Source organism: Lissotriton vulgaris, chromosome 1_1 (genome assembly GCF_964263255.1).
Source record: "Lissotriton vulgaris chromosome 1_1, aLisVul1.2, whole genome shotgun sequence".
NCBI lineage: Eukaryota > Metazoa > Chordata > Amphibia > Caudata > Salamandridae > Lissotriton > Lissotriton vulgaris.
Genome location: NC_141685.1, coordinates 1,766,073,603 through 1,766,088,049, shown reverse-complemented (window position 1 = coordinate 1,766,088,049; position 14,447 = coordinate 1,766,073,603). Strand labels below are relative to the sequence as shown.

General features: G+C 44.8%; 1 protein-coding gene across 1 annotated transcript in view; it reads left to right on the top strand.

The window, feature by feature from the left end:
• NTN4 (netrin 4) overlaps positions 1-14,447 on the top strand; it is a 541,542-nt gene that overhangs the window by 481,438 nt on the left and 45,657 nt on the right. The window contains exons 7-8 of the mRNA XM_086919074.1: positions 3,538-3,653; positions 4,930-4,998. Of these exons, the coding sequence (XP_086775200.1) occupies positions 3,538-3,653; positions 4,930-4,998 (185 nt within the window). The remainder of the gene's footprint in view (positions 1-3,537; positions 3,654-4,929; positions 4,999-14,447) is intronic.

The following is a 14,447-nucleotide window of genomic DNA, read 5'->3' as shown; positions in this document are numbered from 1 at the left end:
GTTCTAACTATACCATTCATGTTTGTATGCAGCTCTTTGATGACACTTCATTGGTTACTGTCGTATGTTAGGATTGTAACTTCTGAACTGCAAGTAACACAAGGATCTCTGTGACAAAGGCAGTAACCCACTGAGCTATCCAGGGCTTTAAGTGGGCCGGGTCTCACTGGGCCTGAGCACCGGCAGTTTTTTTAAAGGGGCCTCGAAAAGGGTCTCTATCGGGCTCTGTTTTGTGCGCTGGTCACAGGTAGTCCTTTTTTCCCGAACTGCAGTGACAGCAGTCTGCTTTCACTGCAGTCTGGAAAAAAGTGCCACAGCACAAAACATAGCCCGATAGAGCCCCGTTTCGAGACAGCAGGCACATCGGTGTACCCTGCTCACACTACTCACAAGTGGAATGTTATGGCATGATGTCATGCCAGGTGAACGTTGTAGGGGGAAGGGAAATCCTTTAAAGGCAGTCATTTTCTCTCTGGATTTCCCTTCTCTTTTTGAAACTCAGGAGCAGCAACATTGTTTTGATGTCACCAGTGCTTTAAGTGGAAGCTTTTGCAATATCATATACAAGCCATAGTTGCTGTTATTTATCTTATGCAACTAACAACCATTGACAAAGCCAATAGTCCTGACTTGTAGGTTTGATGTTACTTGTTGTATTAAATACCTGGATGCAATGACAGAAACAGCAAAATACAAGTTGGGCCTCACACTGCTAAACACAGATTTTTAACTTACAGTTTTTAAGCCAGGTCCTCAATTACATTGGCCACGCCCCTTTGAGAAACCCCCCAGTTTTTTCATCCCACTCAAAGCCCTTGAGCTATCCACATAAAATACAGTTCATCTGCATTTGAAAACTACTAACAGACAAATGATTGCTCTCCAGCAGGATAATTAATCACCAGTGTTATCTGGGCATTTTGTATTCTTATTGTTGTCCTGCATCGGCCATGATAAGGATAAAAACTGCTTAAATGAAGCACACACGTATGTGTCCTGCTGGGCCTGTGCAGATTTTAAAAAGAAAAATATATAGTAACACATTCTCTTACCTACTACATTAGTCAAACTTTGTGTCACAGCCTGATGTGAGAAGCCGCTGCAGGGGTCAGGAAAGGTGAATAGGAATAAACAAACCTCTTTTTTCCTGGCTGCACTGAAAAAGAAATATAAATGCAGCAGGACAGTAGGCAAAGGTTACCAATGGTTACCCTTGTCAAAGAAAGGATTTTGTCGTCTTTCACCATGCAGAGATGAAGGGGTGAAAAAATAAACAAAGCCTCGTTAACATTTAAATGGTCTTTTAAAGACCTGTTAAGTACTCTAGTGCGGCTGCGATCATCTCTAAAACTGTCTGTCTGTGTGTGTGTGTGCGCCCCTCGGCGGGTGCTGACACACGCGACGGGGGAGGGTTGAAGCACTTAGATCCCAAAGACGCCTGCCTTCAAGCCCTCACTGCGAGGGCCATGGATCCTGTTTGGGTGGGCCAGGCTCATGTTTGGGTGGGCCTGGCCCACCCGGCCCACCCTCTAGAACCGGGCCTGCTTTGCATATGCCAGGTCCGGGTTCGGGGACGGGTCCGGCAGCGGGTGTAAAAGTAAAAAAAAAAAAACAAGATGAGCCGTAGCCGTAGCGGTTTCCCTGTCCCTTAGCTTCGCTCTCCACGCTCGTTCGGCGTTCGGTGGTTTGGCTCGCTGGCTCTCTGGTTCTCAAGGCTCTCTGGTTCACTCTACTGGCCACTCCAAGTTGCAAGGGATTAAGCATAGCAACACAAAATGCATTTTAGAGCAAGCAGTGAGCACCCACTGCTTTAATACGCAAGGAAGACTAACAACAGAACGCAAGAGTGGTGCCTGTTGCCTGAACCTTCAGCTAGCTGCAGGTCCTGTGCTGCTGCACATTTGTAATAAGCAATGAGCGACTCACAAATGTGCAGCCATGTTTTCATGACTCCCGGTCTAAAGTGAAGAATAACCGAGTTTAAAAGAAAATGCTTTTATCTCCTGACGAAACCTCATTATAGTGGATGCAATACAGTCAGGAACAATATTCAAGTTGCTACAGATAAACACGTCGGCAGAGAGTTTTGAACCTTTATTACCTCTCAAGCGATGACTAACTATCACATATCCTTGCTGTGTGTCATTTTTTAATCATACAATTGGCAGGTCCTCAACAAGATAAGAGGAAACCACAGAATTAGTGTCATGGGGATTTAGCAAACCCTTAAATCCTAAACGTGAAAAATTAGATCACATTTGGCTAGTGAGTGGAAGCTTCTTCAGGAAAGTTGTCATCTTCCAAGCTATTGCATATGTAGATTTTACTGGGCAGTAAATGTCATTAGCATAATCCTGTCAACTCTCCTCACTGCACCCCATTTCTTCCCGTTGATAAAACACACATGGATGCTGGATTTTTTTAAGCAGAAAATGATGGTCTCCTGAGCCTATGCCTATCCAATAATTAAGCGTTACAGCCTGCAGCCAATTGCAATAATATAGCCTTAGAGCCAGCCGCTGCAGACTCTACTGGCCATTGAAGGCCTGCTTCAGTGTTAAAGTCCCAAACCAAAGGTGCTACGGAGGGCTCTAAGGCTATTAGAACATTCCGCCCCTTCAGGGCAAAATTTTCTAATTTGTAAAACAAAGGCCTCACAGATCCCGGGGTGGGTTGAAGTCCCCTCGGGCTCTGAGGCCTTTGTTAAACATTAGAATGGTGATGCTTGGGGCTTCTACCACCCATTCGAAGCCCAGAGCACTCCACTGTTTACAATAGAGCGCTCAACATTCTAATGTTCTAATGGTTGCTAAAGGCAGAGCCCGAGTTATAATCCTGAGCTGCAGGTGAGGGCATGTAACAAGGGTGAGGTCCTTTAATAACTTTTGTAGCCTAAGGAAGAACAACTATCATACTATTAGTGTGTTCTGGCCACAAGGGATTGAATATTTTACATATTTTACATTGAAAATGGCGGAACAGAGAGATAAACATTGGAATGTTGGAGCAGAAGGTCTGTATCAGTTATGTTATTGGACCTGAGCCATTCCATTGTCTTCAGTGGATCTCTCAACAATTTATTGTATCTAATTTTAATAAAAGTGTGTATACTTCAGCTTCATATCACTGTACAGGTATGACCATAACCACAGCTCAGTAACACTTACTTGATGAAACTCTGAAATCTGAAAGTTTGAGCTGGTACCTCTGCATTTCAACCTGGGACCTGCTAGGTGAATAAGCTCCTCAGCAACAAATATTTGAGCTCACTGGCCTATTTGCTATTTCTTATGAGCAAAATACATTTAGAGCTTTTATAGTTTACAGACATTTTTTAAATAGATTAAGCGTTTTCTAATGAGAAAAATATATTTTGCACACAGGTATCCAGTTAGCCTGAGTTAAGAAAGCCAACCTGTGCCGAGTGGGGACTGAATAAAAGCTGGCAACACAGAATCTGCGTTCTATTGTCATCCGTTCTGTGTTTTACTTTATTGCTGTTCGACGTCTTTAAGAAATTCTTTTGCTTCTTTGCAGCAATGCAGACATAGACTGGTACCGCGAAATCCCTGACCTTCATCCCGTGTTTAATGAGAGCGAGCCAGCATGGGACTGGGAGGACGAGCAAGGCTTCTCGGCGCTTCGGCACTCAGGTGAGAGACCTGGCCAAGGACACATATCTCGGCTCCTGCGCTCACTCGCTCAGGTCTGTCCTCAGCAGTAGGTCATGTGAGAAATCCAGTCGCCTGGCTTTCGGAATTTTTTTTCGTGTCTTGGTGTAGGGGCCTGGCACTGGATATGAGAGATGGACACTATTAGACCAATCCACGTCCACATTCCGAGAACACACTGCAGCTTCAAAGGTGGACTACACCTGACTTCGAAACAGGCAGACTTCTCCATCAAGGCAAACCACATGCATTCACAAAGAAACTACAGTGACCTTCTATCCCTTGTTTCCCACCCCTTTCTCTGGAAGTGCTTTGACGTGAATTGGTTTGTGTGGCTCCATGTATACAACTTTCCCTATTCATTCATTCAAGTTATCTAGCTACTTCAGATTTTGAGGCAGTCCCATGCCATTTCAGTGTCACACTAATATTCGTGATCAGGAGGGGCCCTTCTTTCACCCTGAACTGTTTCTTCATATTTTAAAAATAAACTAATTTTCGTGATCAGGAGGGGCCCTTCTTTCACCCTGAACTGTTTCTTCATATTTTAAAAATAAACTAATTTTCGTGATCAGCGGGGGCCCTTCTTTCACTCTGAACTGTTTCTTCTCATTTTCTGCCATTTGACTATGGCAAGTTAGCTTGTTACTTGAGCTATATTGCCCCCTGCCAAGGGCTATAACAGTCGTTGAAGGCCCAGAACAGAAGCTACGGGCCCAAGCTGATAGTGAAGGCACATAAAGAGGGTGGGGCCATTAACAACACTTATAGCTAGGCAGAAGGGTTGTAAAGCTACTTGAACATTCCACACAATGGGGTAAAATGTCCTAAATTAAAGGTGAAACGGAGAGACAAACATTGGAATGTTAGAGCAGAAGGTCGGCATCAGCCATTATTGCTGCCAGCCATTACATTGTCTTCAGAAGAGCTCTCAATATTCAAATGTTCTAATAATGATACATTCCAGGTACATTTGTCTTGTCCTCTTTGATTGGTTGTCAAAATACTGTAAAGTTAAGTAATTTGTAATTTTGAGAACATCATGCAGACATTACAAACAGTAGGTTTACATAAGTAGAGGGACAAGAAACAATGTGTTAAACAACCTTCCATTTTAATAAATTTAGGAGGCGATAGGAACAATATAAATGCATTCATTGTAAATGTCCTGGAGTGCATGTGAACAGCAGGTGTTGTTTTGGGAGGAAATGTGTTGTGACATTGTTTGAATACATTCTGTGTTGTATTTCTTTAATAGGCAAATGTGAATGCAAGGAACAAGTGCTAGGAAACCCAAAATTGTTCTGTGCTATGCAGTACTCATTCGGTGAGTAATGAGAGAAACATTTATCTACTTCTTAATTATTGGAATTATATATCATTGTCTGATGTTACTCTAGGTCTCAATGAAATTACCGAAATGTTTTCAAAGTTTACATGAAAAATATCCCATACCTACTTTTGCAACAGGATAGAAGCCTCACAAAGTGGACCCTTTCTTAAAATTTTTCGTTAAAGACGTGAATGAAAAAGTAAATATGATTGTGTGTAAGAATTATGCGGTAAGCCTATCCCGTAAAAGCCCAGTTAAAGTTCAAAGGGATTAAAAGGATATGATGAAGCATCACAGGGTATGATTGAAACACATCAAGAGGCTGTTGAGGATTTTAATCCTCCTAATTTCTGTCTATTGCTGCAGAGCACCAACACTGTCTCTCGTTGCTAGCACATGGAGGACGAGGAAGAGCTGGGAGAGTGTGGGGGGGGGGGGGGCGGGGAGCACAGAAATGACATCGGGTAAGAGAACACTAGACCATGGGCTCTTCAGGCAGGTTCTGAAGCCTTTCCAAACATTTTCAAATGCCACTTCAACACAGAGGGTCAAAACCTGAGAATGTCAAATGGATTCATCTTGGCTGAGAAAGTACTTTTTGCAAAAGCTTCCATACATCTGAGATATAGTCTGTCTAGGGAGGTTAACCATTGTCATCTGCTGGTTGCTGTGGGACCGGGAGCTTGTGAACCAGACACAGTGTATGAACTTTAGCCTTTGTTTGTAACTACAAAGCTGGCTTGATGTAGCCCAGTCATTCTCGGCCTATTATGCAGGGCACACATAGAACCATCCAGAGCATGCTGTGTCTTGTGCTCTTTGCTGGGAAACCTATAAACATGAGGATTGAAATAGGAAGTAAATGTGAGGATTACTGGATATCCGGGGCAACGCTGCACATTATAACATCCTATGGTGCTTGAAAAAATTGTCTGAAAAGGTTTCTTCGACGCAGGCACATTTCTTCAGAATTACTGGAGAGTCTCATTGAGGGCTTTAGAAGTGATTCTTTTGTGAGAGGTCAGATTTAAGTATTCACAAATTAATTCCTCTGCAAGTCAACACATCAAGGGCGGCTCCTCCGCTAAGTCAGAGTAGCGTGGCCTCACAGGAAAAATAAAATGATAATACCAGCAAGTTATAATCATTTTGTTTTTCAGTGCTCCTCTGTAGGGGCGGGGCAGGCAGGACTGCCACAGATCAGAGGGAGGAGTGGTGGGCACTCTCTAAATGTGCTTGACTGTTTGGCCAGCTATCTTGGGCCAGCCAAACCATCATGCGCATTTGGCATGTTCTCCACCGGGCTGTGTTGTAGTCCCAATCTGAGTGCTGAACCACAGCGCACAGACCAATCATGATGCTGCTATCTGCAGCGTCGTGATTGGCTAGGGGAATCTGAAAGCCTGGGTGCTTCCTGTTCCTGCTTCCTACGTTGACGGAAGTAGAAGAGGACGGAGGAGAAGCGGCAGATGGCTGGAAAGTTGATTGTTTTGTATTTATTTTTATTCCCCCTGCCCAACACTACTGCCCTGTAGTAGCCGCTACTGCAGCACATCCTTGTTCTTCAGGTGCAATCATCCGGAAGAAATAACAGCAGAAAGTAATGGGAGAGGGTGCCTAATTTGAGAATAGTAGGCAGGTCTATCCCTAATTCATTCAGAATTTGAAGCCCATGTGCAGTAAGACAGTACTTTGTTCAGGAAAAAGGCTCATACATGTATCAGTATTTGGTGTATGTGTGTGTGGTAGAAGAGACGTTTGCTGACGACTAGCTCTGCAGTCCTAATACGAAGCCACAAAGAGTTACCGCCCCTGATGGTCTGGAGCGGACTGGTCATTATATACCATCAAACTGTTGTTCCACTGCGTCTCCATGCAAACTGAGGATACCTAAAATAATGCAGTTTCCCAGTGAAAAATATACTATCGCAGGTGTGTTTGTGGTTCCAGCTGCTGGTGTGTGTAGCTTGAAAGCATGCTAAGTAGCGGATCTGCACTGTTGCCAAAACAAACTGCATGTTCAAAACAAGCATTGCAAAGACTATAATTCTAGTCTTAGCCAGCTGGTCTGATGATGGTTAATTTTGAATTTGTATTGCAAGCATATACCACAAACATAAATAGAAAAATTAAAACATGCAATGACCTTAACATGACTGCCATATGCTCACGATAATAAAAATACAATGAAAACACATTCAATGACGTTGCTGTTTTACTGTTGAATTTGTTTAAATAACAAACTTTTCATCTGGGACATGCATTTTATTATTATTATTTGTGAAGATTAAATCGCTACCTAACAAAGCACTATACCTGCAGGCTGCTCTAAAGTTACAATGTCAAACATTTTATTTTTATTTTTTTCAAAGTATTTTATTATTTTTTTATAAACAGATACATTAGCATTTCTGTCACGGGGTTAGCCAAACGTAGTATGTATTGCAGTGATTACAGGTACTGTAACTTGAGATACAAGTTTAGCTAATCCCCTCCACATTGACTTGCTGGGAAATTAGGCATAGGATAAAGGAAACTGAAAATAAATGTTCATTCAACTGAGCCCCTAAAATACAAGCAAAATTAATAGCAAGATTTAAAAGTAGAATAAAAAGCAGGTAAAATAGAACACACTTCGAACCAAATGTGGCACTGAAGCACACAGGCTGTGTGCAGCCACTCAGTGTGAAGGTAAAGTGAGGTGGGATAGCTCATTCTCCTGTGCTGGATGCAATGGTGGGCACAAAGAAAAAGGGAATGGCAATTTAACAGATCAATGGATGGAGCCCTCTAACCAAAAGCCACTCTCTTAATATATATCATGTGTGAATTGCTTAGTAAAATAGTAGTTTGGTGAGACAACTAAAGCTGTTTCAAAGGCCAGGCCTACAAAGCCTCCTTGCACAGTATGATGGTGTTCTAAAAATGTCATTAGAACCATGGCCTACTGTCTCCTGATTGCACCTGCACCCCCACCACGTCTCCCTCATTCCGCTGGCTCCTCAATGCACATTTGCCTTTACCGGGAAGAAATGCGTTGACTTCGTGCACTCATTAAAAGACAAATATTTTTCAATTGGCATGGCCCAGCTGAGCCTCAAAGGTGAAGATTTTCATAAAATTAAAGGACATTAACTTTTGCTGGCTGCAGCTTTCCACATACATCTCCTTACCTTAATATGAGAGTGACAGAGAATGCAGATTGTCCTACCTATGTTTCCTTTAGCTTGGGGGTGGTCTTTTCCCCCATCTGAATGCTCCACGTTGATGTAGAGTAAACATACATGTCCGTGCTTTGCAAATGCGTGCATGGATCTGATGAAACAGGCCGAGAGCCCTCGCCGTTCTGGTTCTGTATCCTGCACCTGAGCTCAACATGGCCCTGTAGTCACCACAAGGCCCTCCACGGAGAACTAGAGGCGAGCAGCCAATGAGCGCTTAGCCTTTGCTCTGGTGAAACCTTATGATATTTCAAAGCTGCTGAAGTAATGATAAGCGAGCAGGGATCATTCAGTATGAAGACCCCTCGGCTGCTAGCTTACATGTATGATACCAAAGCGAAAGCATTTACTGCTCTTTTCAGTGCCCGTCTCTTCTCACTGCCAGATGGGATTGTGAAACAAATGTCAGTAATTACACTTATCTTTATAAGTTGATTAAGATACATTTCTACACTACTCTTCCATTCCCTGCTTCAGGAATACACATTTAATGAAACAGCCAGTCCTTCCTTGCCATTTAATGTTCACCCTTTGACTTTTCCAAATGTTTCTATTTTATATAGCACAAACTTCACCCGGAGGTATTGGAGCGCTTTACCTGAGCAACAGTAACACTACAGAAAGTCACATTCATGCGACACAGAATGTTAGAGCATGTGCTCTGGCTTCCGAGATATATAGTTTTCTACAAGGCACTTGGAGCCCGCCCACTGCTTACCATTCATTGCCTTCATTGTCATTCTCATTTGCTTCCTTGCAACTGGGCAACGCGTGCCGGCTTCACTTCCTCTTCTTTCATGTGAAGTATGGGCCAACCACTGTTTGCTTCATCGTAATTAGAGTCCTTCAGCTTCTCCCACTGTGATTGAGGTACTATTGCTTATTCCCTCCCACCCCATCCTCCCCTTACCTGTATTGTCCCCCACCTGCCATATGTTAAAAAAAAAGCACTATGACGTTTCATAGCACTTTTTTCTAGCTTTTTTCTCTGAACAGTCGTATTAACAGCAGGGCAAAGCAAGCAATGAACGGTTGAGCTGTAATCTCTTTTTCTAGTGTCTGGTTCCCTTTCTTCTGCGTCACTTACAGTGCACCTTCAAAGCAGCTCTTTTAGAACTATAGAGGCCAGTAATGAAATGTGCATTTTTGTAGTGTTTCATCTGTGTAATAATGCACATTGTATGGTAAGAAGTGTGAACGCTGCAAATGCTCTTCTCTCTATGGTCACTTGGAAAATAATGAAAATTGTGATTGTCTAGTGTGCTGGAATCCTTTAAAGGTTTTACTGAGCTTTTGGGGAACATTAAATGTACTTTTTTCTTTCTTCTCAAAATGCAGCCTTTTAGTGGGTTGGTGGCTTCCACATAACCGCACCATCACTTCACTGAGAAAAGGCACAATGCCCTGACATTAAGGAGCGCCATCGCCTTCAGTCCTCTGGTTGTCAAATAGATGTGTACTAGGTGGTAGAGAGAGGTGGAAGGAGGTGGACAATGCAACTCACATCGACAAATGTGGTGGAGCAGGGTTGGCCATGGAAAAATGTACTTATTGTAGTTGAGCTTATATGTTGCGATGCACACAGTATAATCACTGGCGTAACGAAACTTGAGGAGGCCCCCCCTGCAAAAGTACACGGAGGGCCCCCTGGCCCCGAAACCAGTTAAGAGCTCTCAGGCCTGGGGCTGCCATCCATGCACAGTGTCCCAGGAGTTCAGGGCCCCCATACTCTGGGGCTAATTTTAGGCCTCTGGTACAAAGCAGTACAAAAGGGGGTGGTAATGGACGGAGCATCTGAACCAATCAAACACTCACACCTAGTCAAAAGATCTGGGTTTAATCCATCACCGTTCTTTAGCCCACTCTGCCACCCCAGTTCAGACATGGCTATATGCAAATCAGTCTGACCCTGTGCCTCATGGGAACAGTCCAGCCCGAACTGCCAAGCCATGCCTTCCCTGGACCGGAAACAAGCTTCCGAGGACCGGTTTCTGGCATTCCAGCAGATTACATAACTGCATTTTATGTAGATAGCTTGGTGGGTTAACTGTTTTTGCCACAGAGAACCTAATGTCATCGACGTTCATGAGTTACAATCCTAATATAGAACAGTCATCAAAGAGCTGCAAGTAAACTGCATGGTATAGGTTAGGATGCTATATGTTCTTTTTATCCCCTGTCTTTCCTTGTCTATTCCTAATGTTGCTAAAAAGGGTTTGTTTGGGTGGATATACATTCCTATTACTAAAGCCAACCCCAACCAGCGCTTTAAAACAATGGAGAGACGAGGGACACTGTTGGCGAGGGGGGGGGAGTGAGGAATCCATGGAGAAGGAGCGGAGGTCATTGGGGGGGCACCAAAAAAAGATTGGCCCACCTGGTGCCACCAGCGCTAAAGCCGATCCTGGGCTTCAGCTTGTGTGAGATCAGGTCCGTTCAGCTATATATGAAGAAAATACACATTTAAGGGCCAGGCTGTGAACTGTGAGAGGTGTGAATCGAGCAGCAGGGTTACCAACTTCCAAACAGAGATACTAAAGCCAAGCTAGAGCAGTGTTAGCTCTGAGCCACGTGAGTCCTGACACCTGGACCTGGGGAAGCCGGGGAAGACACGAGTCAGAAATGCGGGAGAAAAGGGGGCTGCCCGGGGAGGGGGGGAGGGGGGAGAAAGAAAGGGCTGCAGGAGGTAGGGAGGATTGTAAGAAAGATGGATGAATGCAAGAGACTGGGGACGCAGGGATGAGGGAAAAATGCGGAAATTCTTTGGGAATGTGCGAAAGTTGAAGGAGTGGAATAAAGGTCCGGATTGCAGGAGGCAGCACGGAATGGATGAGAGAAGGCCAGATATTGAAGGGAAGCTGAAATGCATAAAAAAACTGGGGGAATCAGGAGCGAACTGAAGCAGAGAGTTGGAAATAATCAAGCAAGGGAGTTGCAGAAAAGTCGGAGAAAAGCCCGGGAGAGGGAGATAAAAAGGAAAAGGGAAAGAAACGCGACGGAGGGGGTCGGGGTCTGAGGGACATGAGATAAAATAAAGAAAGTGTACCGAATAGCTAATGGAATGTTGGAGACTGGGACGTTCAATGAGGTAGAATGAATACAGGAGAGCTTGCAAAGTTTATCACAAAGTGGAAGAAAAGCTTTGAACTACCTGCCATGGAGACATCAGCACCAATGGAGGCGGCTTCCTTGCTGAAGGTGGGGGTCAGAAAGGTCTGGTCTGCTGCTTCAGTGGCAGGCTCCCGAGTGCGGCAGAAGACCGGGCAAGCTTAGACTGGGGCTGGCAATAATTAAATTAACCCCTTCCATGCTGGTGACGAATCCCAGCCGTCACGCTCTGCGGCGCTCGTGTGCTGATGACGGCTGGGGTTCGTCACGGCCCCGCCCTGTTCTTTTGTTTACCGCACAGCGGCGGAAACGGCCCAGCATGGAAGGGGTTAAGGCCGCACAGTCCCGCTCAGCCGCCTCACGCGCACTTTTGATTGCGCAAAGCGGCATGCGCAGGAGAATGGCCAACCCCACCCTAACGGTGAAGCCTGCGCAGACGCGGCCGTACACCATTTAATTTATAATGAGGCTGCGGGGAGGTGGAACTACAGCGAGTGTAACGTTAGCTACATAACTCACATCCCAGACGGATGTGTGCAGTGCCAACTGGTTTCGGGCTGCGCGGCCGCGGAGGGGGTCCCTGGTGGAGCGCTGGGGCCACCGCACCATGGGGGGGTGCGGGGGCCTGTGTTACGCCCCTGAGTATAATGGGTCATGTTAACCAATGTTCAAGTCTTAAATGGAACTCTATTTTTCCCTCCCTTACATTCCCATGGTAAAGTCGGAAACCCTACCTCAACCTTGCATAGCTTAGGGACAGATGGTGAGCTACCTGGAGTGAGTCCTTCTTCAAGGCAATTTGGCACCTTTATGCCATTGGTGCTCCTTTTATTGGACCTATGTAGCTATACCTTGTTTACCTACACATTTATCAATAACACTTACCTTTCTCTTATGTAGTCTATGCATAGAAAACGCCCTGTGTACCAAAATATATACAGATGCAAAGGCGCCTTTCGCCCACCTTTTTATACAGTGGTGTAGCAAAGGCGCAAAAAGGAAAATGGCCCCAAACCCCTGATTAGGTATAAAACAAACCTGCCCAATTGGGCTGTAGTGGCTACTTCACAAGACATGTCCCCAAAACTACTGCACCAGTTGCCCCAATAACAATTATGAACCCGCTCTCTGTATCTCTTCAAACATCCATGAATGTGTCCATCCCCTTCTTACTTATTCTCCATTTCAGGGTGCCATGCACCTCTCATTAGCATCCTACTCTTCGTCCATTTTTAAACATTACCCTCCCTCTCTACATTCTCCACAGCGGTTTGCCTTTTGTGAATCTCCCCCGTTTCTTATGGTCTCTTCTATTTTGAATCTCCAACCCTGTCCCCAGAACATCCCCAATTCTTTAACATGATTTCTCTCCCATCTTCTCACTTCCTTAGTATCTCTCTGTTGCCAACCTTCACTCAGCTATTCCATCTTGGAGATCTCCACTTTTTGCTCACCCCTCTCCATTCTTTACTGATATTTTCATTCTGTACAGTATCAAACACTTTTTCCCGACCAAAAAAATTATTCATTATTATTTTATTTCCCCCCTTTCTCCCCCTTTACTCTTTCGCCTATTATTGCCTTTTTTTTCATTGTATCTTTCTGCTCTGTAGCTGCCTACTTTCCGCCATTCAGTTTCTCCCAATCTCTGCTATATCTCTAGACTCTTGATCCAGGCCCCAGGCGGACACTAGCAAAAAACGTTTGTGGGAGCTGCATATTTAATAAACGGCAATAGCTGCACTGCAGGTAGCCCTCCCTGCACTCTAAGCCCTGGTGCTACAGCACTAGCTGCACCACTGAGAGCAATACCCTAGCTTTTATAGACCGTAGATATATATAGTGCTCCCAAACACTCTAAACTTTAATCTTTCATCTCCTCATCCTATTTCCTCAGGTATCTAATTAGATATCCTCTATCTGTGCTGGATATTTTTTTTATTGTAAAAAGAACAATAGATGAACAGAATGCAGAACAATGTCATATATTCACACTAGTACAGAGATCTGGGCCTAAATCCATCATTTTTTGCTCACCATTCCATCCCAGTTTGGACCCAGCCATATGCAAATCAGTCTTGACCCTGCACCCATTGGGAACAGTCCAGCCCGAACTGCCAGGCAAGGTCCGCCCTGGACTGGAAACAAGCATCCTAGGACCGGTTTCTGGCCTTTTGCCCTCATCAGCCAGGATAGCTTGTCTCCAGTGGCATAGAGAGCACAGGACTCATGTCTGGGCATACCCGTCCCACCCGGGGTGACAAATGCAAAAAGAACAATTGATGGACAGAATGCAGAAAAATGACATACATTCACCCCAGTACAGAGAGCTGGGTCTAAATCCATCATTTTTTTGCTCACCATGACATTCCAGTTTGGACCCAGCCATATGCAAATCAGTCTTGACCCTGCGGCCAATTGGAATAGTCCACTCCGAACTGCCAGTCAGGTCCTCCCTGGACTGGAAACAAGCATCCTTTGGCCGATTTCGGGCTTTCAGCCCTCATCAGCCAGGATAGCTTGACTCCAGTGGCATGAGGGGCATGGGACCTGGCTTGGCAGTTCGGGCTGGACTATTCCCACAAGGAACAGGGTTGATTTGCATATGGCTGGGTCCAAACTGTGGTGGTGTGATGAGCAAAAGAATGATGGATTTAACCCAGATTCTTGTGATTGGAGGTGAATGTTTGCATTCTCCAGCATTCCGTCCATCATTTGTTTCTTTTGCATATGTAACCCCAAGTGGGAAGGGTATGCCCACAAGTGGGTCCCGTGCTCACTACACCACTGGATTCAAGCTAGCCTGGCTGATGAAGGGTGATGCCCTGAAATCCGGTCCCAGGATGCTTGTCTCTGGTCCAGGGAGGAACTGGCTTAGCAGTTTGGGCTGGACTGTTCCCATAAGGAACAGGGTCAAGACCGATTTACATATGGCTAGGTCCAAACTGGGGTGATGTGGTGAGCAAAAGAATGATGGATTTAACCCAGATCCTTGTGACTGGGGGTGAATGTTTGCATTCTCCAGCATTCCGTCCATCAATTGTTACTTTTGAATATTAATTGTTTGTGCCAAAGGCGCTCACCCCTGCAATGGACTTGAACTCACCTATCTGC